The sequence below is a fragment of the Colletotrichum siamense genome, assembly GCF_013390195.1.
Source record: "Colletotrichum siamense strain Cg363 chromosome Unknown KSG_Cg363_contig06, whole genome shotgun sequence".
In the NCBI taxonomy this organism is placed as follows: domain Eukaryota; kingdom Fungi; phylum Ascomycota; class Sordariomycetes; order Glomerellales; family Glomerellaceae; genus Colletotrichum; species Colletotrichum siamense.
The window spans coordinates 2332483-2358932 of NW_023501019.1; the positions used below are offsets into that span (position 1 = coordinate 2332483).

General features: G+C 54.6%; 7 protein-coding genes across 7 annotated transcripts; 4 read left to right on the forward strand and 3 right to left on the reverse strand.

Annotated features, from left to right (window-relative positions):
* Positions 1–516: 516 nt before the first annotated feature.
* On the reverse strand, positions 517–1794 carry CGCS363_v009604 (uncharacterized protein; the record flags this gene model as incomplete). The annotated part of the gene is made up of 1 exon (XM_036641453.1): positions 517–1794. One exon carries the CDS (start codon positions 1792–1794, stop codon positions 517–519), a length of 1278 nt encoding a protein of 425 aa, XP_036493782.1.
* Positions 1795–2722: 928 nt separating this feature from the next.
* On the forward strand, positions 2723–3127 carry RLA2 (60S acidic ribosomal protein P2; the record flags this gene model as incomplete). Its single annotated transcript, XM_036641454.1, has 2 exons — positions 2723–2881; positions 2954–3127. 2 exons carry the CDS (start codon positions 2723–2725, stop codon positions 3125–3127), a joined length of 333 nt encoding a protein of 110 aa, XP_036493781.1.
* An 880-nt stretch (positions 3128–4007) lies between these two features.
* On the forward strand, positions 4008–6642 carry mph1 (Serine/threonine-protein kinase mph1; the record flags this gene model as incomplete). Its single annotated transcript, XM_036641455.1, has 2 exons — positions 4008–5792; positions 5842–6642. The coding sequence occupies 2 exons, from the start codon at positions 4008–4010 to the stop codon at positions 6640–6642; spliced, it is 2586 nt and encodes an 861-aa protein (XP_036493780.1).
* A 456-nt stretch (positions 6643–7098) lies between these two features.
* CGCS363_v009607 (54S ribosomal protein L49) lies at positions 7099–7743 on the reverse strand (the record flags this gene model as incomplete). Its single annotated transcript, XM_036641456.1, has 1 exon — positions 7099–7743. One exon carries the CDS (start codon positions 7741–7743, stop codon positions 7099–7101), a length of 645 nt encoding a protein of 214 aa, XP_036493779.1.
* Positions 7744–8265: 522 nt separating this feature from the next.
* nsa2 (Ribosome biogenesis protein nsa2) lies at positions 8266–9332 on the forward strand (the record flags this gene model as incomplete). Its single annotated transcript, XM_036641457.1, has 6 exons — positions 8266–8592; positions 8649–8660; positions 8717–8806; positions 8918–8998; positions 9067–9202; positions 9253–9332. 6 exons carry the CDS (start codon positions 8266–8268, stop codon positions 9330–9332), a joined length of 726 nt encoding a protein of 241 aa, XP_036493203.1.
* A 1474-nt stretch (positions 9333–10806) lies between these two features.
* gsfR2-0 (Transcription factor gsfR2) lies at positions 10807–12640 on the reverse strand (the record flags this gene model as incomplete). Its single annotated transcript, XM_036641458.1, has 4 exons — positions 10807–10852; positions 10929–11127; positions 11237–11852; positions 12038–12640. 4 exons carry the CDS (start codon positions 12638–12640, stop codon positions 10807–10809), a joined length of 1464 nt encoding a protein of 487 aa, XP_036493777.1.
* Positions 12641–24363: 11723 nt separating this feature from the next.
* CGCS363_v009610 (uncharacterized protein) lies at positions 24364–24846 on the forward strand (the record flags this gene model as incomplete). The annotated part of the gene is made up of 2 exons (XM_036641459.1): positions 24364–24453; positions 24514–24846. The coding sequence occupies 2 exons, from the start codon at positions 24364–24366 to the stop codon at positions 24844–24846; spliced, it is 423 nt and encodes a 140-aa protein (XP_036493170.1).
* Positions 24847–26450: the final 1604 nt, after the last annotated feature.

The window sequence follows — 26450 nt, forward strand, 5'->3', positions numbered from 1 at the left end:
CAACATCACCAAGACGACGTGGCCCTGTGGTTTAACAACAGGTTGTTTGTGACTACCCAATAACCTGACTACGTAAGACAATCTACTTTTCCTATCAAACGGGCAAACGCATTACGTGATTCTGGCTGGGACTCTCCTGTTACAGGGCCGCCAAGTTCTCGGCATTCTGTCAGGTATTGCAGCACCAATCCTCCCCCTGGGACCTTGAGCTTGGTTCTGACCAGTAACTGGCACAGACGTAATAATATTAGGCTAATGTTTGTTGGCCCCTGAGGTATCATCTCGCGCGCGTGGCATGTTTATACCCTTCTTTCCAAAGAAGAAAGTAAGGTGAAAACCGCCAAATGAAGTCGGCCGTGTGTGCCGTGAGTAATTCCCTAACCCAATGATGACAAAACAAATACAGTAACGCCGTCGCTAATGTGATGCTGCCGCGCCGCGCCTACCGGTGCAAATGCCCTTAGTGCCCAGGTTCCTGTTCCCCTGTGATACCGTCTGAAGCGCCGGGGCTCGTGACTAACGCCGTCCACGCTGCTGCTCGTAGAACTTGCGCTTACGCTCTTCCTTCTCAGCTTTGAGTCGCTTCTCGAGCTTCTCCTGCTCGAGATCCTCTCTGCGAGCTACACGCTCTGCCATCTGCTCTTCCTCCCATACGTCGTCCATGCCGGCCTCCATGTCTGAAGAGCCGTCCGAGTCGTAGGTGTAACGGGGACCAGCATCGTCTTCTTCGTCATCATACTCGATGAAGTCGTCGAGTTCTTCGTCTTCCTCGTCTTCGTAGCGAGACCTTCTCGCGGAGCCGCCATAGCGTGGTGCAGGGCGACTATTGAGGAGGGCACCGCCGGGAGTTGGCTTCTTCTTCGTTGAGGTTGCACCGGGTCTCGGGCGGGCAGTGCCAGTGTATCCTGTGGTCGCCACGGCTGCCTTTTTGAGCTTCTTTTCCTGCTCCTCCTCAGTAGCGCGTGCCTTTGCTGCAGCTCGAGGGTCCTTCGCTCGGTCAGGTGCGCCATTCCTGGAAGACCCATTGGTACCAGCCCCGTTGCGTGCCGGGGCACCTGAGGATGGTCTGGACGTGCCCTGGAACTTTGACGGTTGTCTCGCAGCTCCGCCCTTGGCCGTTGCCGCCTTTGCATCCTTCTTTGCCTGTAACGCCAAATCCTCACGTTCTTTCTTGGTGAGAACCTTCTCAACAGGCTTGTGTTGAATTTTTCCGACTTGGCCCATCGATTCTTGAGCCTTCTTGGCACGCGCCAAAATCTCAGCAAAAGACCCCTTTTTCGGGGCTGCACCATCCTTTGGAGGGGCGGGTGATGGTCGGCTGGGCAGGGTGGTGGGCCTTGATGCACCAGACCCGTTTAAGGGTCGCGCACTGGAGGTGCTGGGCTTCGCTGATGATGTGCCATTGCCCAGGAGTTTGGGTGTTGATGATGTTCGATCTGAGGGTCGGGCTGCGCTGCCTCGGTAGCCGGTAATGGTCGTCGCCTTTTCCGCAGGTCGCGAAGCGGGTCTCGGGGCGCTAGCGGGCTTCGAAGCTGACGACGAACTGGGCGCTGTGGTGCTGGTTCGCGGCGTCTTATTTGAAACGGTACTGCGCAAATCATCGTCTGCTTTTCGTTTCGGGGCGGCAGCGATGGCCGGTCGTGTCGGCGCCGGAGAGGTGCTCTGTGACTTATCGCCACTTATTTGGGCGAGAAGATCTCCGATCTGGGAGAGGGGGTGAGCGTTCGTCGGCGAAATGAGTCTCTGCGAAGCGGAAATCGCAGGAGGTCGCGTGCTCGTTAGACTTACCGGCATGTTGACGGTCTCTTACAGCCAAGTATCGTCAAGCAAGGGTCTAGATTGCTTGAAGCAGCCGTCAGGATGCATTAGGCAGAGGCTTGAGTCATCGGTATGGAAAGTGCGAGAACCCCAAGTTTTCTGCGATTCAGCGAGCCCAGTGCCCCCAAAGACTTGGAGAGACGCGAGCCTGAACGTCGGCCGAAATCGTGGGAGTCGCGGGTGGAAAAATCGCGAAAAATGAGGCGATGGTCGCGGAGGACACGCAACGGGCGTCTGATGGTCGGGAAAGTCGAAAGTTGGGTTTCGGGGGAAACAAAAGGAAGTGGCGTTGGAGTTGGCAAGTTTATATCTGCTGGCCTGGGGGTGGGAATCAGTGGTACTTCCAGCACTGTGCCTCTGCCTTATTACCAGCCTGGACTTCCAGGCTTTCGGAAGAAGCAGTGGCTCCGGTTCCGGGAGTGCCGAGCTTCCAGGTTCTCGTCATTTATCGCGATTACCACTGGAAGATGGCAGGGTCCCGTGCACTTGGGTGGACTCCCAGGGGAGCTGACGGGCAGGTGGCTGGTGAGCTGCCCCGCCACAGACGGCCAGCCACTCAGCATCGGGCGCTGGCCCCCCGCCCTAAACGCCTGTTAGGGTCTAATTTTTTGCCCACAGCCGTGACAAAAGGCGAAACTTTTTTTTTCGCAACCAACTTTCCGAAGAGACAACCACCGCCAACTATCCTCTTAGGACTCGAAGATTCAGTCTCCGCCCAACTTGCGGTTAAATTGATTGACCTCTCGTGTTCTCTTCAAGAAACTGTGAGTCCTACTCCCCGCTGCACTCCTCCCTCGCCGACGTTGTTACTGTTGGTAATGCTTGTCGCATGCTCCGCCGCTTGCAAATATCTTGAGGACCGTTGGCTGACCTTGCTGTCTGATCCAGAAATACCACAATCAAAATGAAGCACCTCGCCGCTTACCTTCTCCTCGGCCTCGGTGGCAACACCTCCCCCTCTGCCAAGGACGTCAAGGCTGTCCTTGAGTCCGTCGGCATTGAGGCCGATGACGAGCGCCTCAACAAGCTCATCTCTGAGCTCGAGGGCAAGGACATCAACGAGGTCAGTTTTCTCCCGGCAGGATGATCGTCTGAGTTTTTCTTCCCGTGAACATGCGCGCTGACTTCCCCACAGCTGATCTCTGAGGGTTCTTCCAAGCTCGCCTCCGTCCCCTCTGGTGGCGCTGGTGCTGCTCCCGCCGCTGGTGGTGCCGCTGCTGGCGGTGCTGCTGAGGCTGAGGCCGAGGCTCCCAAGGAGGAGGAGAAGGAGGAGTCCGACGACGACATGGGCTTCGGTCTCTTCGACTAAATACCCTTCTCACGACGCTGATGACTGGCCGAGTGCCCCGACCTCATCAAAGAAGTCACGCAGCAACATCTGGCCGACATTTTCGCATGTCATTCGCATGGGGGAACTCTTGGGTTGGACTTCGACGCACATTTGTGTAGGGAAACCGGCTGTTTTCGGACAATTGAAAAGCTCGCTGCTTCTTTGAAAACAATTCTCCCCCGTGATCGTGAAACTTCTACCATGTGTTGCCGTCTGGGACATCGCGCTCCTTCCACCGTCCTGCAGTACAGGTACGGCGTCTTGCAGCAAGATTACATGCACCCACATCCTCCTACATGCGGGGCATTGGGTCCGCAAGGCGTCTGATGGATCTCCAGTGCGCGCATCTCTAAGCGATTTCAATTAGAAGCTTTGGCCATGCCGGTTCGCACCGTTGCTCACTCCAGTATGTTTCTGCCTCAGGCATAGGGCCAGAATCTGATGTGCAAATTTCATGCGACGAACAGGGGAATGTGCCGCCTCGCGTCCCACACTAAGCTCTGCCAGCCAGTTGCCCGGACAACTTAGTCTGCCGAACCTGCCCTCTCATTGGACGACCCCTGTTAGCCCCAAATACTGGGAACGTCGTTGAATTCGACAAGGAACCGACACATCCCCCCCAGCATTACAAGATGCTAATGACGCGCCGCATAAACTAATCTTTCCTCCATTTTCAATCCTTTGGATCATGGGCACCATTGACACGTAAATCATCCTTTACTCGACAGAAACAATCGCTTTTGCGGCGGAAGGTGGTCAGTCTCCGAGACGTGGAAGGGACGCGCCGAATTGCTCAATTACCTACATTGCTCACACCTGCAAAACAAACCTCCACCCCCAACCACCTCGACCGGAAAAAATGGACATGTCGACAGCTTCGCCCACCCCGATGGGTACCGCTGGCACCGGATTGTCACGGCGACCTTCGCAGAGACAAGGCCTCCGTCGCTTGCCCTCGCGCCCGCACTTGGGCCGAACCGAATCAAACCCTGTTCACGCGACAGCTGCCGCACCTGCTCTGTCTAGGAAGGCGGATTCGCAACAGTACGCCATGCACGATAGCTCCGACGATGAGATTCCGGTCCCTATGAAGCTCAGCGCTCTCACCAAGGCACTCCTTAACGATGGCGGCTCCGCCCAACCTGAGCGTGCACCATCCCCGCCACGAACGCGCCGTCGCGCAAGCAACCTCGCTGCGTCGACGACATCTGCTACAGAAGAGAGAAGATCCCTCAGGTCCGGAAGTGCGCAAGCACATGAGACGAGATCATCAAAACCCTCATCACCCATGAGAAGCCGCGAGACAAGTCCCGTGCGCAAGAGAGTCGTCAGACTCAGCACAACACCCAAGAGTCTAAGCCAGATGGGACCCACGAAGCGACGATCAACATCACTGTCGCGATCCACCAACCAACGCCCTCGCTCAAGGAGTCGGCCAGAAAGCCGTGAACAGTCTTCCGATGAGAAGCCAGAACCGCCCCAGGACGTCAACACTCCTGCTCAAGGAGTCCGAGTTGTCCGCATTGCCGCCGGCTCATCGGGCAACAGAAGTCGACTTAACAGCTCGACTGGCCATTCACGCCGGTCTGGGTCGCATTTCGAGCAGGAGCATTCTGAGGAGCCAGTAACTGCCGGCCGACATGCCGCTGGTATCAACCCTGGAAGTGTCTCGCGCCACCCTTCTACCGTCGGAAGGAACGTCAAGCCAGAGGATAACCCAGCACTGCAAGGCTCCATGCGTGTCAAGCGCGTCGGCAAGGTTCCAGGAAGCTTCCTCAGTGGCCCGGCACGACGTGGTCGTAGACGTCAGAGTGAGGAGGAGGCCGAAGGCAATGGCGAGGTTGAGGGCGATGGCTTGATGTCAAGTAATGAGTATGATCGCCAGGGCCGTGAGGCCGACAATGACCTTGCCTCATCATTCTATGGAAACGGCAGGCAACTTGCATCAGGGAGCCCGGTGGCTCTGAGCGATCCTTCAAGACCAGGTCATAGACGACCGACGTCTTACGCAGAGCCGGTCGCATCTGCGCGACAATCACCCCAGGAGAGAGAAGAGCCGGAGGAGATTCACTACAAGTTGCCGGCACCTCGGCCTCAGGTACCATCTGCCCACGACCAGGAGAACGAAATTCCTTCAATCCTCAGAAGCTCCAAGCCCGCAGTCAGCCTCCTTGGTGAGAAGGAAGAGAAGGTCCCGAGACGTTCCGCCAATCCTGAAGTAGCCCGCCAGCAACCTGCTGCTTCTCCTGACCGGAAACCACTGTCTTCGCTTGCGAACAACACCCCTCGCAGGCCGGCGCCGCCACCACCACCAAAGATGTCTGTCCTAGATGCTGCAACCACTTCCGCGGGAGCAGCTACTACCACTCAGGGAAGGCAAAAGCGAAATATCCTCCGTGTGAATGGGAAGTCGTATACAAGGCTCGACTGTTTGGGCCGTGGCGGTAGCGCTAAGGTCTACCGCGTTACTGCCGAAAACGGAGCAATGTTTGCTTTGAAGAGAGTCTCGCTGGAGAATGCAGATGAAGGCCAAATCAGGGGTTATCGAGGCGAGATCGACTTGCTGCGCAAACTCAACGGTGTCGACCGAGTCATCAATCTATACGACTACGAAATGAATGATGAGAAGAGAGTGCTAACTCTGGTGAGTGAGCTCGTCATGTACTACGCGAACACAACTAACCTAGCATCAGCTTATGGAGATGGGCGAGTTGGATCTCAACACCCTCATCCGAAGTCGACAAAACCCTGAGGCCGCCAAGTTCGATCCGGTTTTCGTCCGTTTCTATTGGCAAGAGATGCTTGAATGTATTCAAGCAGTCCATCAATGCGAGATCGTGCACTCCGATCTCAAGCCCGCCAACTTTGTCCTCGTCAAGGGTCGCTTAAAGCTGATCGACTTCGGCATCGCCAATGCCATCCAGACAGACGAAACCGTCAATGTGCATCGCGAAACGCAAGTCGGCACACCGAACTACATGTCTCCTGAATCACTCTTGGACTTCAACGCGCCCCGAGGTGGGCGTGTTCCTGGTCGACCCAAGTTGATGAAGGTGGGCAAGCCCAGCGATGTCTGGTCACTTGGCTGCATTCTCTACCAGCTTGTGTACGGAATCGCCCCATTTGGTCACATTGCCAACCAGATGGCAAGATGCCAAGCCATTATCAACTGGGACCACAATATCGAATTCCCTTCAAGGGGGATGGGCGGCATGCCTGTACCCCCCTCATTGATAAGAACCTTGAGGAGGTGCTTGAATCGCGATGTTCACATGCGGCCGACCTGCGAGGAACTCCTCCACGAGACCGATCCCTTCCTTTACCCTAATGAGCTTAGCGAGAAGGCACTTCCAATCGATGAGGAACTCCTTGGTAGAATCATCCAGAGCGTCGTCACGAGATGTCGAGAACGCATGCCGACCGAGGCCGAGGTCATGTCGGTTTGGCCATCAGCATACTGGGCCAGTGTCAGAAAAGCCACGAATAGATCATGAGAGCGTATGGGCGTTAATGTTGGAAAGTTGTATGAAAAGGGCGTCATTTGGCAACTTCACTTTGGATCATGATGACGGACAACATTCATAGCTTGGAGTTTCTGGGGCGTCTTGCTTTAATTCTTATTCGGCTGTTTGCGCCGCACGTTTATCCCATTACCTTGTTTTCGTTATTACCTCAGAGGCAGCGACCTCCAGTTACGGCAGATTACTTCATTCGAGACAGCGACGGACTCCCCGCCCGCTTCAAATTCAAGTTCGAGCCTTATGGCACTCGTTTTAATTACAGATCCATGCCCGACTTCGCTCACTCGTGAAATTTTGTTTGTCTATTGATACAGTCCCGATATGGAGACATTGGTACAGAGAATCATGCGACCCTGTGTGTTTTATACACCCGTTCGTGGTACTCGAACAACAATCCAATACCTCTCGGTTTGGAAAACCCCGGGCCGCCTATACCTCAATCTCTTCCGAGCTGTTGATCTTCAGCTCGCTAATAGCCAGTGTCGTATAGCGGTGCTTGCTCTTGACCGTCTTCACCTTCCTCTGCCTCCTCTTCGTCTTTTCCTTGAACCGCATGGGCTCACTTTCAGTACCCGTCACCACAGCTCTGCACTCGTAAAGCCGCTCGTCGATGAATGGCGCGCCCTTGAGGGTGTAGTCTCTGCTACCGATGACGGACGCTCGGTTGAGACGGAGGACATCGCCGGGCACGACACCAGGCATCTTGAAGGGGAGGCGGACGCTGTCGCCTGGCGTGACGAGGTAGGGGCGTCCGTGGATGTGGAAGGTAATGTAGTGGTTTGGCTGGGCGGCCAGGAATGGTAGAACCGCCTTTACTTGTTCAGAAATGGGTCCTGACGGGGTCGTTGGCTTTTGCGCCGCAACGGCTTTCTGGGCTATTGAAGGCTCGGCGGCAACGGCACCTGAGGGAGCAGCCGCGGCGGGGGCATCTTCGGCGACGGATGTGTTCTGGGGCTCGATGATCGGCGCCGTAGAGTTGAATCTCCTAGCTTGAATCGGGAGGAGGAATGTAGGCGGTAAGCGGGTGACGGGTGTCCTGAGCTCCAGAAGGGAGCGCAACAGGGATCGACTCATTGTGAGAATGTTCGGCGCGGTGAATTGGATCCGGCGGGGGATTTCCAATGGCTTCTGACGTTATGCGCGATTGGACCCAGCCGTCGTGAAGCTCAAAAAAGTTCTAGGAAGGTTCCTAGTGAGGTCCTGCAGCTGCGCTCGGATTAAGCATTGATCCACTCCCGTTGTTGGCGGGCAGGCCCCCGCCCGCCGCAACTTTTTCGACAGTCCGAGCTTTCTTATCGATAAGAGAAGTACTGGCGTTTTTTTTCTTCGCGACCCGCCACTTGCCTGCATCGTCAACGCCTGGCGACTCTGTTGACGAACTATCATCACCGCCGTCGCACCGACACTCTTTACGTCTTCGTACCGCCCAACAAGTATTTCGAAGTCGCTCTCGAGCGCAGACCCCTCAAGATGCCTCAGGTAAGTTCCTAGACACTACCGCCTCAGTCCGGCCATGCTAACAAGCCCTCCGTAGAACGAGTATGGAATCCTTCTATCAACCGAAACACCTGGCATTCCCTGACATAATATAGGTACATGGAGCGCTGGAGGAAGCAGCATGGTCGCCGTCTCGATTACGAGGAGAGGAAGAGAAAGAAGGAGGCCAGAGAGGGACACAAGGCCTCGAAGGATGCCCAGAACCTCCGTGGCCTCCGCGCTAAGCTTCACGCCGAGAGCAGAAGAAAGGAGAAGATCCAGATGCGCAAGCAGATCAAGGCCCACGAGGAGCGCAACGTCAAGACGAACAACGAGAAAGAGCCCAGCGAGCCCATGCCCGCCTACCTGCTCGACCGCAACAACCCGGAGAATGCAAAGGCCATCTCTTCGCAGATCAAGAACAAGCGTGCTGAGAAGGCAGCGAGAGTAAGGAGGCCCCAGGAATGTTTTATGGCTGGTTCTTCATGCTAACAATACTCTAGTTTGCCGTTCCCGTGAGTTAGAGCCTACCAAAACGTCGGTACGGTCCAGAACTAAGAAAAGTCCATAGTTGCCAAAGGTCCGCGGCATTTCTGAAGAGGAGATGTTTAAAGTTGTAGGAACAGGAAAGAAGACGCACCAGAAGCAATGGAAGAGGATGGTTAGTGATCCAGCGAGCTGCTTATTCGATTTTGGGGCGATGGGCTCTCATATCCTATGATGCGCGGCATTCCTGCGTATCGATGTTAGCATTCACTGACCACAACCACAGATCACCAAACCTACCTTCGTTGGACAGAACTTCACCCGCGCCAATCCGAAAGCCGAGAGATTCATTCGCCCTATGGGTCTGGTCAGTTTTCAATTCCTGTAAACTCAATCTGGCAATAAATATAGCTAACGTGCCTTCCCACTCCGCAGCGCTACAAATATGCCAATGTTACCCATCCCCAGCTCAACGTCACTATCAAACTTCCCATCTTGTCGGTCAAGAAGAACCCCAATGCGCCTTTGTACACGTCTCTGGGAGTTCTTACTAAAGGAACAATTATTGAGGGTATGGTTCCTGAAATCGGTTGGAAATCCACAGCTAACCTCAGAATTTAGTCAACGTCTCTGAATTGGGACTTACCACAGCGTCGGGAAACGTGGTATGGGGTCGTTGGGCGCAGGTAACGAACAAGTAGGTTCTCTTCATCTTTCGTATTTCTTTTTTTTCATTTCTTCTCGATGGTGATTCTCCAGATGGATTATTAGCTGACTTTCTCTAGCCCAGAAAATGACGGGTGTTTGAACTCGACGTTGCTCGTATGATATGGAAAACAGATACAAAACGATGGAAAACGCAGTATCTGGGTGTTCCCAAGAGATTCCGGCGTCTGGAGTTATGGCATCGCATTGAAAGGGGGTTTGGCTGTATGTCCCCGACAGATTGACAAAATCAGCTTGACCTAGTTAGTTGACAGAAGGTCCTCATTTGTACCTCTCAACGGCGGCCCCGTGTATGTTATTGCTTGCATGTAGGGGTTGGTGACATGCACATTGATACTCAAGATAATCGAAAATTTCCGTTGACTATTCTATGCTGCGCGGTGATTGAGTTTGAATCGTCGCGGGCCTAACTTCGCAGATATCGGGACGGACCGCACAGGGCAAGTTTTGGTCCAGGCTATCAGATGAACTCTCGACCATGAAAGGTCGGACTGAGGAAATTTGAGACGAAGAGACGAAGACTTGGCCGACTTAAGCTCGTCGACTTGATTTCGGGAAATACTATCTTCCATTTGGCCCTGGCAAGTCATTGAGATACGATTGGAAGCGCGCATTTTTAGTGTTATCGGAGATGGGCCTTAAATAAATGTGATCAAAAAGAATATAGCGAGGACTGAAGCTTCGTCAGAGCCCTCAGTCATTCCGACTCCTGCTGTTTGCTCCTTAAGCCTGCACAATGCCCAATCCAAGAGATCTTCTGCTGGATGCACCAAAACTTCGGTTGAAAGGACAGGAGAAACGAGGGTAACAGTGAACAGCGATGCAGCAGACTTTGTACTTTGGTGTAGCCATGGATTCGTGGGCAGTGACCTAACACTGGAAGTATCTGATGTCAAGTCATTCCAAACAATCCTGTGCATTGATGAACCAGAGCTTAATAACCATGTTGATTGACGCCAGTGCTGCCTTGTTAAACCTCAGCTCAAGAGTGCACTGCCTGATCCCTAGAATGATGCGTCCCAGACGACGAAGTCCTACTTAATTTCAATAGCGCCGTGTATTGGCGGGAGACATCTCAGTGATCTTGATGATAGGGCCCCTGAGCTCCCGCAAAATGCCACAGGGTATTAGGTGCTTCCAGGAGGGGTGATGCCATCCCGACGTCGCCTCCTATCCGCCAGCTGCTTCCAATGGCTGGACAACCTATAGCTAAATCTGAACCCATTTCGGGCTATGCTTCAGAAAAAAGTCGTTTCGTCATATCCCTTTACCTGCGCCCGCTCTCTCCCATCCGTTGAATTCTTCATTCTAGCGCCCGGCAATGAGAAGGATCGGCTCATGCTTGTGGATGAATCCCGTGACAGAGCCTCGTCGCAACAGACCTGCTTATACCAGGCAGGGGCCCGGAAACCTTTTTTCACAACACTGTGCAGCTCGCGAATGCTTGGATCAGACCTCCAGCATGAAATGCTTCGTCTCCTCAACACCAAAGTTTCTGCACCACAATCTTTGTTAGCACACAGACAACAATCCAGTGTCCGACGCCTCCCGTCCCAAAGCAGTCAACTTACACAGTAAGAAATAACCTCGCAAACTCATCCACGTCGAACGGCCTCGCTACCTTGGCTACCTCCTGCACAAAGAAGCTGTTGACCATGAATAGCGGCTTCTCCCGCCACGACGAGAAGAAGGCAGGTGATGACTGCGCTTCCCATAATGATCTGGAGAAGGTCCACCTGTGGGGTGCCAGCCAGTTGGTAACGTCCGGTTCTGGTTTCGTCGGTCAGCTCGGAACGCCAAAATTGGATGCATTGAGAGGCGACATTGACGCAGCTCATGAGGCAACGGAAAGGGGGAAACACAAAGCAAGAAAACTTACCACTCTCGCCGGCCGCCTTTAGTATCTCAAACAGCGAGGTGAAGATATGGCCCATCAGCACCGTCCTCCTCACACACTCATTAAACACCCACACTTCCCACGACCGAGGCGGCCTCTGTCTGAGGGCAAGATCATCCAGCAGGTGCACATCATCAAGGTTGTCCCTCAGCCCCTCCAACTCCTTCAACCACCGCTTCAGCACCTCCATATCCCTCTCCCCCTGCGCCCTCATCGCCACATCCCCGTCGAAACAGCGAATCGTCTGCAGCAGCCACAGCGCCTGCGTTCGCGCGAGCTTCTCATGCCCCGTCATCGCCGCGCTCGCGGCCGGGTCCTTGGCGGACTTGAGCACCTCGGCGGCGCCCTCGCAGATGGCGCGGATGGCCCAGCCCTTGTTGGCGTTGGTGCGGCCCGCGTAGGCGGAGATGGCCGTGTAGGCGGCGAGGAGGGGCCGGGGTGTGGCGTGGATGCCGCGGTAGAGGTGCCGGTGGAGGAAGGGGGTCTGCTTCGTCTGGGCGAAGGTCGTGTGCATGTTTGTGAGGTAGGACACCATGTAGCCGATGCGCGAGTCGGGCTCGTGGATCTGCCATGGTTGGAAGTCTCCCTGCGACATGCACTGAGTTTCTCTTGGTCAGGGATGGGGCTGGCATGTAATGACGGATATCATACGGTGAGAAGGGGGTTATGAAAGGGAATGAGAAGGTGTGTTGTGGGTCGGCGTAGGATGTGGTGATGCGTGGTGATGGATGAGATGAGAGGAAGAGGGGGGGTTGAGCGATGAAGAAGAGTTGGGTTGCTTACCAGAATGTCGTCCCTCTCCATACCACAACATACGGAACCCATGTACGGCAGTTCGGGCGCGAGACTTTTGGACAACTGGGGGAACTGCGGCGTCTCCCAGACCTGCATCTCACCGCCCTGCGCCGGGTCTGCGTTCAAAAAGTCCATGACCGAGTTGAAATCGAAATTCGGCATGTTGGGATCCAAGTTCAACGACGACGTCGTCGCGCTGCTGTCAGTGGGCTCGTCCATCACCAGTGTGCCGTTGACATAGGTGGGTGATGTCGAGGAAGAGCTCCCGCCGAGCGTGTTGAAATCAAAAGGATGCGGCGGCGGCGGGAGATGGTCACTGCTACCGTCCTCGAGGTCCATGGCCTGTAGCGGATCATCCTGGGCATCGCTTACTGTGGCAGCCTTTGCTGCTGCCGCACCCTCGGCAGGACCACCGCCGGCCGGGGGCAGGTTCTGGTAGACGCAGGCGAAGTTCTTCTCTGAGCAGCGGGTGCAGCGCGGGGTCCGCTTGTCGCAGCGGCGCTTGCTCCGTACGCAGGCGTTGCAGCTCTTCTGCCGCGACTTATCCGCGGCATCCGCATCGCCGCCCATCTTGGGATCGGTGGCGGACATGGCTCTTTGTGCCTTGTGTGTCCTGTTCCGCTTTTGAGGCGGAGACTGAGATTCTTGAGGCGACTGTTGAGTAAACCTGATTGTATAAGAGGGACGGGATTTGCTCGGACAGCCCTGAAGCTGGGGGAAGATGGGAGGCGAGAAAGTGGGAATGACAAGAAAGATTTCCACTAAATCAGTCTCTGCTCGATGGGAAACAATCTGGCCTGTCTAGATCCACGTGTGGTGAGTAGGCAGGCTGGAGCTTACGCGGTGGAAGAGTGCATGAGTTCGTTGTACTGGGGGGCTCGGTGAGATGACGGAGTTTGGGTGAGATCACGTCGGAGGGTCCGGAGCGGAGGTTGGATGTGTCAAACTCCGCCAGCCCCAAAGTCCGCCCGCTGCGGCCCCACACGGCCGCCAAACTCCGCAATCACGGGTCGCCGAAACTCCGCCCGGCAAATGCAACCCTGGGTTGACCCCCGTGGAAGGGCGGACCGGAAAAAACCTCCTCTGTCTCGTCGCATGGAAATCTCATGGACTGACGAATCCTGCCATCATCCCGTCAACTCAACACATGGGCATTCCAGCAATTCGTTTCTCGCCACGAGATCCCGACGTTCTGGGCCTCGAATCATTTAGCCGCATCCGTTTGCGGAAATACACACGTATGCTAAGCATGTCAGGCGTCGGCACGAGGACAGGATGACTTTACGGATTTCCCTATCCGGCGATGGCGACCCTCTACCGGGCCAGACTTCTACCAAGCCTTCAACGTCAACCGCTTCGAAAACAAGCTTACCCCGGTGCCCTGGACAGCGCTGAACCCTTCGGCCCGCCAGCAAGGCAGCTTGGGCGGGAACGCTTCCGGGACCATGAACCTCCGATATCAACCACAACCGCAAGCAGCAGAAACACTTCCATGACCCTCTCCCAGATCCCTTTGACAGATGATGATCCCTTCCTTCATCGCAAAACGTGTCCTTCGGCCAGAGTCATGCAATAGATCCGGCCCGAGCAAGATGCTCATCCTCACGATCCGAGTATCAACCCGTTTTCAGGAATATAGACCCTCATCGAAGAATGTCGCGCCAGATATCGCGTTCAATCCCTCCCCCCCGGATGCCCAGTGTCGCCCGCACTAGCGGTCCCCAAGATCATCACTTACCTCATTCCGAACGTTCAGTCTTTGCCCGTTGGCCAGCCCGCTCCGGGCTTGCCGTCACCACCGCCTCGACGATCTAGACTCCTCCCTTATACCAAATCCATCTCGACCCCAACATCTGGATACAACCGGCCCAATCTCCGACGCAATGTCACACATTTCGCCAGATGGTCCTGCCTAGTAACGCCCCTCCTACCCCTTCATCGTCGAGATCTAGGACTAGGCGTCATATCTCCGACGCCAGGTTACACCGTTCGCCTAAATTCATCCCCTCCTTGACGTCTGCAGCCGGGCGCCTTCAAGCCTCATTTGCCCATTATTAGCGTTGTCTCGTCAAACTGGGTCTGGACTTTGCTCGATACTCACCTAACCCCCATCTTTGCCTCTGACCATCAGCTAAGGGCCCCCCAGCCAGCGTAGAGAATTAAAGTTGAGCTGGACCATTTTGTTAGCTCCAGGCAGCTCCAGATCTCCAGGACGAAGAGAAGCCAGCGGGTTCCTAGCCGCCATCGTGGGTTTCGCACGCACCTGGATCGGGGACGAACAGATCCTCAAACATGGAACGATCGGGTTGGCCACACCCGCATGCAGCACAGCGGTGACTGGGCGCGCACAACGAGGGGGGCGAGCTATGGGCATTCTCGATCTGGGCTGAGCCGGACGTTCAAGAGGAAAGGCAGGTAGGCTAGCAGTAGACGGTGACTATGTTAGCTCCCGCACACTCGTGCGCCTGCCTTTCTCTCCGTTACCCCTTTCCACGCGCCCCCCTCCCTCAGCGTTGGTCGATCTGGCGAACGCTGTGCGAGGATAATTTCAAAAAGAAAGGCCCATTTTGAATGTGGAATCGTCATTCACCAAAGGAAAAGGGGGGTTCGCGCATCGTCGCACAATAACATGACCCGAAAGGGAGGATCAAGAAGGAAGGATCAGCCGGCCGTTCGCTCGCTGACCCTCACCATTGGTGCGAACAAACAGCGGAGTTGTCAATAGAAACATCCGAAGGAAGGCGTCTATCCCAATCTTCGAGACGATCTCTCGGTATCTTTGACCTCTATCCCGGCCGCCATTGGCGTCAAGCCTGCCCTTTGGACCCCTAATCCTACCACTAGTATCGTGGGTCCTCCTAGAGAGACGGTTAGTTGGATGAACAAGACCGGTTGAGGCTTGCTTCCTGCGGGCCCGGACCGAAAGACGGCGGCGGGTGACGGAAAGTAAAAATCCATGCAAACTCAGGCCATGCCACATGTGTATGCTGTGGCTGACATTGGTTGGGGCACTGCACAAGGCTCGAAAAGGGCATATCTTTCTGCATTACTGATCGTAATGTTCCTTTTATCGCTAGCCTCCGGAGCCGGTCCACGGTCTTGTCTCATGCTACCGCGGAAAGGTAGCCGAAGCGTACGAGGCATTCGTAACACAATACTCGCTGGTGGCAGCCGTCGTGTGCTATCGCTGGATTCTCTTCACGGCACTGATTGGTTCCCATATCCGATACCTGTTGGTCCTTGTAGGTCAAACGATACCCTGGGACGCCTTTTCCCTGGCTACCGGCGACCTGGTAAAAGAAGGGCATCTGCTTTGCATGCTGATGCCCGGGCAAGAACAGATGTGGGGGAAGACAGAAAGTGGTGGGTGTCACGCACCCAGACATCAGAATGCAGGTTGCCGGAAAAGCGCGACGCCACGAGGCGAACTAGATTGCTGCAAACAGGTTTTCGTTCCACCGCTCGAATGTCTCAAACATCCCGAAAGTGCCTGGTGGCGCTCCCCCATTGTACATGTTTGGATGTGCGTACGTCCACACGTTTCTTTTCTCCTTGTGGCGGTATTCATTCACGAACAGCAGCTTGGGGGGGTTGCATTGCTAGGCTTAGTGATAGATCACAGATCATATCGCCTTGTTCCAGCCACTTCCACTATAGGCCAAGAGGCCAAGCCGCTCACCTGACGGTTGACAGGTCAGGAATCGAGACGGCGCGCCTTTTTTGGACTGAGCCACTCTCTGTTGTCGGTTCGGAGGAAAAAGGAAAAACGTGTCGCAGTTTATCCATGCGGAAAGGCCGCAACGGCCAGCGATTAGTAGATCGCCTACCCGCCCCCTCGAAGAAACTTTCGCCGGTGGCCTTCAGCGATACTAGTGCGCAGTAGTGCGAACAGGAGTACTGCACAAGCGCAGTAGTCTCTGCCTTAACCCCAGAGATCTGTTTGCTGGAGCCGGTGGGGGTGTATCCTCAGTGTGAATGGCTTCGTGTGCGCGTAAGCCTTTGTGGTTCGCCTCGTTTCTCACAGGCATGACATTCGGTCAATTGAGTGGCTGCTTGAGACAAGCAAGCCGAGTTGGAGCTCATCCGTCACCGACTCATCAAGTGTGTGCCTCGTCCAGCAGCACGAGTCGACAGCGTGGATAGACTTGTTTCGATGTCCCAGCTGCCCCTGTTTCGCCAGTCGAGGTTGGTTGGATTCCGCAGCGGGAAGCTTTTGGAGCCTCCAATGGAGCGGGACGCCCGGATCCTTTGTTGCTCTGTGCAGCATGACTGCTCCAGGGAGGGTGAAAGCTTCCTGGCGTCGATCATCGGTCCAAACGCCCATCGCTTACGCCAGCCATTGTCATGTTTGACCACAACGGCGACGGATGGCGACGGTGGTGATTTGCGCTTTTGTCTGCCCAGGATACTACAATGTGTAGTATTTGACGCCGGTCTGATGCCCCGAAGCTTTTCTCGATGGAATCAATTGGTTCCGCACGCCTGGTTCGCGTGGGAGACCAGTTAAGCACCACGCCGTGGTTTGACCGTTTGAACATCGTTGCTGTTTTGGACGCTGTGTGAGACATCGTCTGAATGCCGCAAAGCTAAAAGCCGTTGACGGCATGTTTGCGGCCGCCCAATCTCTCTCAAGGTATCATCTTTTTGGCTTTGACGGAAGCTTTGCTGGGGTCTGGGGTCTTTTGATACCAGCGATGGCTGCACAGCGGATTTGGCCCCGAAAGCTTTGTGGCATCCATCTCTCAACCCAAATGAGGCGGGAGACAGAACAACGGCGCAGGTGCCGTCCGAGGATCGATTGGGCGAGGTGTGTTGTACGTGGTATGGGGTGAAGGCCGGAAGCTTAGACGGAGAGTCTAAAGCCATGTATCGGTACTTGGGGATTTCGTCTGAACTTTCCGTGCTTGGGCACATATTTCTGCTTCGTCACCGAACACAAAGTCTCAGGTGTGGTTTTTGGCATATCGGAATTTCGTTTAGAAGCCATTCGGTAACGTGGCTGATTGGAGCATGTTCAAAGGTTGGCGGTGTCCGTTCGTCGCCATGTGTTCGTCGAGAGTGGGATGGAATACTCTGGCGCAATCAGTTCCCTGGCGTCCCGAGCTTAGAAGCAGCTCCCCGCGCCAAACTCTGTTCACAGTCAATTGCCGAAAAAGGTTCCTAAATATAAGATATCTAATCCACAGGTTGGAGTAATTGGTGGTCAATAAGTGGCTGGAAAGGTTGCTCAGCCACCAGTGAATACATTGCCACCGACAATAAAAGCACAGGCAGTGAGCAGCAACCCTACCTAGTGAGAGACGTTGCCCGCTTGGAGACTCATCTAGTCGTCATGGAGCTTCTTATTCGAATCCTGTGGCCAAATTTGCTCAGAGACAGTCAGTGTGAATAGTGCTTTCGCGTTCTCCTGGCCATGCGATCGATGTGCAGAGCACTGTGCGAGGCATATACTGGACTGTTGCTATACAACACCGGTGGCTGCACAAGTTATTTCAAAGCCGTCTTAGGCCATGCTACCGTTGCCTAGTCTGATGAAAGAGAATGACTGATATGAAACGTTTCCTGAAATTCTGAAGTGGCCCAGGAGTCTTTCAGTCGCTTGCATTAGAGCTGCAAATTAGCAGCAACAAGAGACATGCAAGGTCCGACGTCATAGAGTCTGGGAAACCTTGGTGATGTGTCAAGGGTTGCGCAATCGGAGCTCGACAGTGTCGAGGCCAAACGTCTGTCGTCCGGAGTCTGCAAGGACGATGGCCCTGAGACCCTAAGCGTCAAGATGGGCATTGTACAGCCTGACAGCGAATCCATGGGGCTTCCTTTTCGTCCCGAGACAGACGAGGAGGAAATTGACAATTCCAGTACCATGTAGTGTCGTGGCACAAAACGGCGATAGCCTTTCGAAACCGTCTTGCTAGAAGTGACCGCAAAAGATTTCCTACTTCCAACTAAGCTATTGCTGGAAACAAAAGGTGACAAAGAATCGACCTCATTAGGCAACAATTCAATAACACAGCTGATTTGTTGACAGATTGTGACTTGGGGCCCTTCCGAGCTGAGAATTTGTTCGTTTCAGAGGGCGGCGATTTCGGTGCAAGCGCGTTGAAGCCACCGTCGTCTACTACTTTACGCCGTTGAAGCACCTGCGTCATATGAGATTGCAGAGCCAGCCAGGGCGCTGACTGCGCCATGCCTTCTGGCGCTGAACTCTTTTGTCCGTGCGACTGCCACCGAGATAGTCTCAGGAACTGAGGGGCAGGGCTGATTGAATTGCCGATGGCTGGACTTCTCAGGATACTCTCGGACAGGAGGGCGATATGGATGAAACTCATATGACGAGCGAAGGGTTATAGTACCGGCTGGCCGATGTCTACGTTCTTGATGTCGAACGAAACTTGAAGCAACGTCCTACCGTGACGATCGTCCCGATCGGTCGTCTTCCCCGTGGTATCGAATCCATGTGGACGAAAACGGACGTTGACCGACCAGTAAATCCTTTCTTGCGAGGCGCAGGGGTCCAGGGGCGGCTCTGTGTCGGCCAAATAATTACACATGAGAATTAGGCTAGATGGGAATGCAACGGCATGCCCATCTGAAGTGCTTCCATGGTCGACCCTGGGCCTGAAGTGAGCCGGAAGCCACGACTCGCTACCTCGCTTGCCAAGGGGTTCGACGGCGTGGGTCTCGCCGATTGAGGACAGAGGGGGCCCGCATGTCCGAAGCTCACGAACCGTGTGGGGACAACGGCCGACGATGTTGAAAGTGCGGGGGACTGGGAATAGGCGCTGCCGCAGACGAGGATTCGAGAGAAATGGGCCAAAGATCTTGAAGGACTCCTTGTGTTGCCAGGCTTGTGTACGTGGCTAGCATTTCCCTGGTGCCTGCTTCTCAATATGTGAATAGCGTTTGCATTTCCTCGGATTCGGTCTGTGTCTCGGATGCAGCATCAACGACTACACGCTGGGTTATCCGGACGAGATATCCGTGTAGAAAATGGTGTCGTTTGTTGACCCATCGCTTTCGTGAGCGCCCCCACAGCACCAGTGGTGAATGACCAGCTAGTCTTGGTTGAACTGAACGATTTCAGAAATCTTTTTTCCCGTACTACCGGACGAGCAACTTGTTTTTTTCCTCGAATGAGACCAAAGGCATCTGTCGGTGTCAAGACGAGGGTGGATTAGTATGGATTTGGTACCGTTGCACAGTCTGAGACGCCCGTGCGGATCGCCCGCAGAGCCGGTTTTCTTGAAGCGATGAAAGGCCTCGGCTCACTGACATCTCATCTCCCTTGAGAATTGCCGCACTAGAGAGGCTTGAGCTGGTTGATGTTGCCCCGATGTTGGATGCCGACGAGGCATATTGCTTCCCCGGTGGGAATTGTGTAGTTGGGGATGCATCCCGGCCCAGTGTTGGCCACCACCCAATACGCTTTCTTGATGTGGACGGCAGCGAAGATCCTACACTGGCAGGTGGAAGAAACGTGGCACACAAATGTGTGGAACCGATGGGCCGTCACACAGATGGAAAGGCGGCTCAGGCAGCCTTTTCCCACCAACCTACTGCGTAGAGACTGTGAAGACCAGACCCCGCACCCCTCATCCTTTGAGCGTTTGCCCTGTATTGTCTTGTGTCCATGCCCTCGCCTGCGCATAACTCAGAATGCCTCCTTCAAAGAGGACAGAATGTCTGCTGAATACGGATCCTCATAACGCACTGTGCCAATAAATTGTTCGCAAGGGTCAACATCGAGGGCTGCCTGCATTGGGTAAATGCATGATAAGACGCCGGCCCCGATCGTCTTAATCGAGGTAGCTAGTTTGTCTTATTTTTCTCGTCCAACTCGGAAGAGGTCGATGCGTGTCTCTGGCAGAATCCGCGCCGGATTGTTCTCAGTGTACCTCCACGTGGGACAGCCAAAAGCCATCCACTTTTTTGCGTTTAATGATGATGTGCAAGATGCCGCATCCTGGAGATGGAGGGTGACAGGGGTAGGGATTATCGTCCGCGCACTGAGGATCTTTTGAAGCGCGAACTGTCAAGCACGAGTGTCCTCGCAGATGGAAAACGAAGACTTTCGAAGAATGATGTCGTCGGGTGAATTGGATGTCACGAGCAGGCATCATGGAACCCTATTCCAAATCATAAGGACCCGACAGCAAGTCTCGTCGATCTCGCTGGTTGTCCGCTCCAAAAGACGTGTATCCGTAGATAGCTCACGTGAAGTGTGACGGGTTTGGCAGATGGCACACAGCGAACGGCTTCGGCGAACAAGGTTCGCTGATCTTTGCTTGGAGTGCTCCTGAAGGCTGGTGGAGTCTCCTGGGTGATTGACTCGAAGAGTGATCTGATTTGTTGCATCTTTCCACGGGCTGGGAATCAAATGGAGAAGTGACAGCGGGGAGCAAAGAAGCAGGCGCACCCGTGCACAGGGAGCGCTAGGACTCGAGGTCTGTGTGCTGCGAGCGCCGTTCAGCGTTCAGGAGGCGACTCTCGTTGGTCTGATCCAACTTGACAAACAACGCGATCCATGCTTGCGGTGTCTCCCGTTGCCCAATCTGTTCATGTTATGGCCGTGCTGGCTGGTTGCCAACCGCCAATCCCGACCACGATGTTTCTCCCAATCGTAGTCAAGTGGATAAGCCTCCTTATTTCTTTTGCCAGAACCTGTTGATTAACTGCCATCAAAACTCGGCGCTGCCTCGGGCCTGACGCAGTGTTTGCATATTTTGTGCGGGAAAGATTAATTGATTTCGAGTCAGGCGAGACGTGGCCATTCATAGACGACATCTGCCGCTGGGAAGGGGGAGTTTGGTGTGCGGCTAACACCATGGCCGAGTACTATTGAGATGTGAGGCTCCTGCTGACTGTTGTGTGTCCAGAAGCAATTTAGCAGCCATCGAGTGTGGGTTGTGTCGGCGACGCTCGCCGAGGGCGGGTTTGGTTGTTTGACATTGGCCTTGGCTGCGTTGACATGCCGTGGTCGTGCTACTAGCGACGCAGACAAGAATATACCCAAACCCATACAACACTAGTTGCTGTCGTGTGGCCGATCCAGTGTCTGAGGGTTTCAAATCGGAGATAGCCAATGTCAGATCAGCGTAACTGCGACAAAAGAGGCGGTAAACCTTTCACCCAGGCTTTACCAGCCGACAGCTGGACATGAATTTGCCGGGAGCATGGACAACAGGGCTGTTGCCGGCTGTGATGTGGGGGTTTCCGACCCGAAGTCTCTTTCTCTTAAGATGGGGAACGGCGGTGGGCATTGTGTATCGGAATCGGTGTATACGTACTGTATACATGAGCCTGGCCGTGCAATGGTTCGGGCGAGGACAGTGAGTTGCAAGGCATGCCAGGTCTGCCTTTGTTTGTTGCCGTGCTTATTAGCCCTAGCAAGACAGATTACGGAGTCGAGACCGACGCCCTGGACGTGAGGGAGGCACGGAGGTTCATATTTTGGTGTACGGAATGTCCTTCTCTCCCAGGAGTGCACCCAGCAGAGCGGAAGACTCACAATTCGTCAGCGAACAGGTAAGCCCCGAGGGTGGTGCGTGTTTTGGCAGAAGCGAAGCTGGGAGGTCGATCATGTTGTTTCTTTTTGGAGGGCGATTATTAAAGTCTGAATTCCGAGGGTCAGAGTACTAAGAGAGAAGGCAAAAGTTGAGGTCGGCAGAGTAGGCAGCAGAACGGGGAGAAGGAATATGGGCGGTCTCAGACGTCCCAGCAGTCTGGCTGACTGCATGTCGAACAACGTGGCTGGCGGACGATCATGTGCGGGTGCAAACAGATGCGATACAGCAACGAGTATTGGTTGAGTTTTGGCGGGGAGTTGACGTCGTGGAGGTCGGTACGAGACTGCATCCGTTCTCGAGGCTTGGTCAAGGCGATAGTTGGACTGCCGAGAGCGTGCGCGCAGCAGGGAAGGGGGAAGAAGCAATGATCGACTGCGGCAAGTTGTGCGGGCTATCCATAAGAGAGCCTATTGGTGTTGGTTGACGAGAGAGAGTGTGTATTTTAAAGGCGGTTTGAAGCATGGCTGTCTGCTGTGTGGATGAGCGAGATGGAAAACGAACTGACTGGAGCTGCAGACCGAAAGTGCAGGTACCTCGTCTCGTGGGAAAAGGTGGCGCTGCATGTACGTATCGGACGTGTACTCGATACAAGCCTCACGTGGTCATCGGGAGATCGCGCATTGCAGGAAGGACGGGAGGGAAATCTCGCTGGGCGAAGCGGTGCGGTGCGGTGCTGGGCCAGGTTGGCAGCTGCCCCGGGCGGTGGTAGTCCTGGTGCTAATGGAAGGAAGCCCGGTACCTTCCGCGGGAATACCTACCACCCTAAGGTGCCTGCGTTCCCTAGCACCTACCTACCTAGGTCCCTAGGTAAGGTAGGTAAGGTAAGGTACCTTACCTTAGGGAACCACAAAAGCAGTATGACATGCGGTGGCAATGGCTTTGTTGGCGGTTCTTTTCTTCGGCGACATGCGACATGGACCCTGACGCGGTGTTTCGTTTCTGCTTGAGAGAGGTTTTGTTGGATACGAGAAAAAGTTGGGTTTCTGGTGAGGAGGCGCAGATAATGTTTTCTTTCGCGCAGTGCGGCGTCAGTGAATCGTCCCGTTTGGGAGGCGTGCGGTGAAAGTATGGATATTCGTAGGTGCGAATACACGAGGAGCGATGTGAAAGCATGTGGATGGGTACGTATCTCTTTGCACCTTCCTGGCCACTTAGGTAACTGACTGCGACGTACGCAGTACAGCCACCATCTCGCATGAGACCAGGAAGGCGAGGACAACACGTGTAGCGGCTCGACGTAACGTAGCCGCGCCCCCATATGGCCGCACCGGAAGTACCTCGTAGGTACCTACCTTACCTCAACGTGAAAGGCAGTTGCCAGCTGAAGCCCGACTTGCCCGCTGGAACTACTGTGAATCCATTCCCATTCCCATTTCTCGATGCTCCATCATGTGCTGATCACACACGACACTTTCCACTTTTCGAGACCGCCTCCTACTGCACTTGCGACATACTGATCGCCAAAGTAAAGCATAGGCATGCACATGGACATGAGCTAGCCCACGACGTGAAGCGCAGTCCTTTTGAGTTGGTGGACGGGAGGCGGAAAAAAAGACGGGCAGTGGAAAAAAAAACAGGGCAGAAAGGCTAAAAAAAAAATTAAAAAAAGAGAGGAAAAAAAAAGAAAGCTTCCCCCACTTCGCACGAGGTTCCCTTGTCAGTGCCTGGCGGCTAGCGCCGTCCACCTTACCACTCCCACACGGCCTTCACTTTAGCTTTTGAGCACACACCATGGGGCACATCTCATCTTGTCGTCCTCGTCTTGATCCTCGAGATTGAGGCGGTTGTGCAAGCTGCAACCCCCCTCCTCTCCTGGTCCAGCCACTGAGGCGCGGACGTCACCGGTTCCGGGGGAGCTGTTGGTCTTAGGTGCGCCTATGAATGGATGTTGACCTCTGCTGACCTCGACGGGCGTTCCAGACTGCGTACTGAGTAACAACAACGTCAGTTTCTTTGATTCTTACCCTGCCTTTGGACAAAATACGGCCTTCCCAGATGATGGGCATGCTTCAGCTTGAGACTGCCCTGAAGCCGGAATTTCCATTGTTTACAGATTCCTTGGGACCGTCAGCACCTTAAGGTACCTTGCCACGGCATCTACACAAAATGCCACCTGCCACGGCCAGGTTGCCAACGTGGGGTCGCTGCAGACTGCTTACCTGTGTACGTATTGTCTCGCATGCCACGCCGACCACCAAAGCCATCTTAGCAGGTGGGTAGGCACGCATTATTCTTGCTAAGTGTTCCAATAATACTCGAGCGTGCAGGAACGACGGAGCAGCAGGCAGTGAGGTAGCACACCAAGTACACTATCAACATCGTGCTCTTGGCCAGAGACAATACCCACAGCTCAGCTGGACATGTCCATTGTCTTTCCGACGTCCGGCGCACCTACACAGACAGCAGCATCATAGTGGCTTCTTTTTGTTGAGTGCCGCGAGAAGAGGAAAGGGAGATCGGGTGCCTCTGGTGCGAGCCTCTCACGAACACTGTACACCATGGAATGCAGTTGGAATCCAGCTCCGTCACCTTGGCCCAGTCTTTTGGGTGCTTGAATTATCGAGCATAGCGGGATGGATCCGTCATTGGATTGGACGTGCAGATCCTCCCTCCCTCCCTCCATCCCTCCCTCACGCAGTCACTCACCTCACCACGCGTCCTGTCTTTCTACCTTTCCGTCGTTGACATCGCAAACGGCGCTGCTCCCAGCTAGTCCCCCACACGCTGCGCACGAGGCAAGCAGCCAAAATGCTTTGGTCGCTTCAAGCACCGCACGCGGCAGTCATGGTCAAGCCCACGCCGTGCCTCATTGATGGTTGCCAGTCCACCTCCACCAACGTGCGTGTGCCTTGTCAAACACCTTTCGAATGCTTACTTGGTAGTTGGTACTCTGCACAGAAGCATACGCAGTATACCCTCGCATACCTACCGCAGTACTCCACGCCGCCCAGTATCAACTACCCTGCTGGGCTGGAGACACTTTTGCCGCTGGATCGCCAATGGCCGGCCCATCACCATCACTTTCACCCATCCCATCCATACCACCATGTGCTGGCTCGTGGCTTTGGGTTTGGCTGTGCGCCTGTCCGCCTGTCCATCACCGTCTGGGATGACGAGAAACACCACCCTCTTCCGACTGGTCCCCGCCGCCCGGAGCCCGTCCTTTGGCCTGACAGCCCTGTCCTTTCATCCCGATCCCTTCCTTCGGTGAGGAAAGGGGCTCGTCGATGAAGGGGTCCCTTGGCTTCAGAATTTTAATCACCCGGCGGCGTATCCCCCGGGGACACCCTCCGCTTCTTTGCGCTTGGGTCAAGGTCCATGGCCGTTCGTTTTCTTCTTTGGATCTTGACTCCTCCATCCCCAAACTATCCACATTTACACGAGCATTTGGAGCTGTCCGTACTATTCACATGGCCATTGCTGTGCGCCAGGCACAACCACGCGCACTCACAAGGTATATGCTGACTTGGTTCAACCAAGACGAGTTGATCAGCCCGCAAGTCCCTTCTTGTGAGCTGTCGGCGACTCCTATTAACTCCCTCCTGCTGGGGTCGTCACTGAATAAGTTTTTACAGGACCTGCCAATAATACCCAGGTACCATATCTATATGAGTGCACACATGCGGATAATTCATCCCAGCATTGGCACTCCGTGAGCCGCGGTCCTTATTGACGCCGCTGGAATTCTCGGCCGGCCTCTAAAGCGCGGTGCCTTGCACCCCCGTATGATTACCAGTCATGATTAGCGGCAGCAACACGGCCTATCCGGACGTGCTTTCCTCCCGGAACGGACGCTGGCGATCATGTTCCGGCTGCAAACAAATACAGCACGCTCTAGTCGCTAGATCAGGGACCGGACCAGACTCCGAGCCTGGATAACGAGAGTGACGCCCAGATGGCGTAGATGCAGGATTCAAGTGGCACACTCCAGACATGATCGGTCCGGCTTTCTTCTCCCTCTTCATCGGCCTGTCCTGTAGGGCCTGTCTCGCCATGATGGCCCGCCGGCTTCCTTCTGCCCCCGCCAGTTCGCAAGCCCCGACAGCGGGTGGCATATTTGGAGTCGATCAATTGTGAGACGAAACATGAAAACAGCGGGCCCGACGTCGGCTTCCTCCATCAATTCCCATTCCTTTTAACGCTGGGCGTCTCTTCCACGCTGCCCGAGACCCGGCTTTGGGACAGGTCTGGCCTGACCAACATGCCTGCCCGACCTGGGTCCGTTCTGGTCTGGCATCGACAATTTGATGAGGGCCAGTGTCTACTATGGTGTCTGTATACCAACGGACAATGCCGGTTCATGTGCAACGGAACCGCCAGCCAATTACGCGATAAACAAGCCTACAGTTTAGGGCATAATTTGCGATCTGGAGCCCTGCTGCTGTGTCGCATGGGGTGTTCATCCTCCCACTGCAGAGTAGTACATACATACTTGTGATGATGATTCAGGGTTTGCGCTTCCAGGCCTACAAGGGCTCCAGGAACCGCGGGCGCGGATGGCGGATGCCAATTGCCAGACGCATGGGAAGAAACAACGAGAAGACCAGGACGCCGGGCAGGGCTTGTCGCGCACGGATAGAGAGATCGACAGGATCTCAGATATACTGCTTCATTTCATTGGATATTTTTATTCGTTCTTCGACGGCGCCAGAAGATGAGGCCCATGATTCTTCTGTACTCTACAGTTCCGCAATGGCTCTCATTACGAAGGGCAAAGTTTAACAAAAGAAGAGGCACGCACCACAGACGTATTGCGTACAGGTGTGCTGTAAAGTACGCGACGGATACACAGGCACATAAACGGCTACGACGAAAAAAAACCTTGCCATGGATGC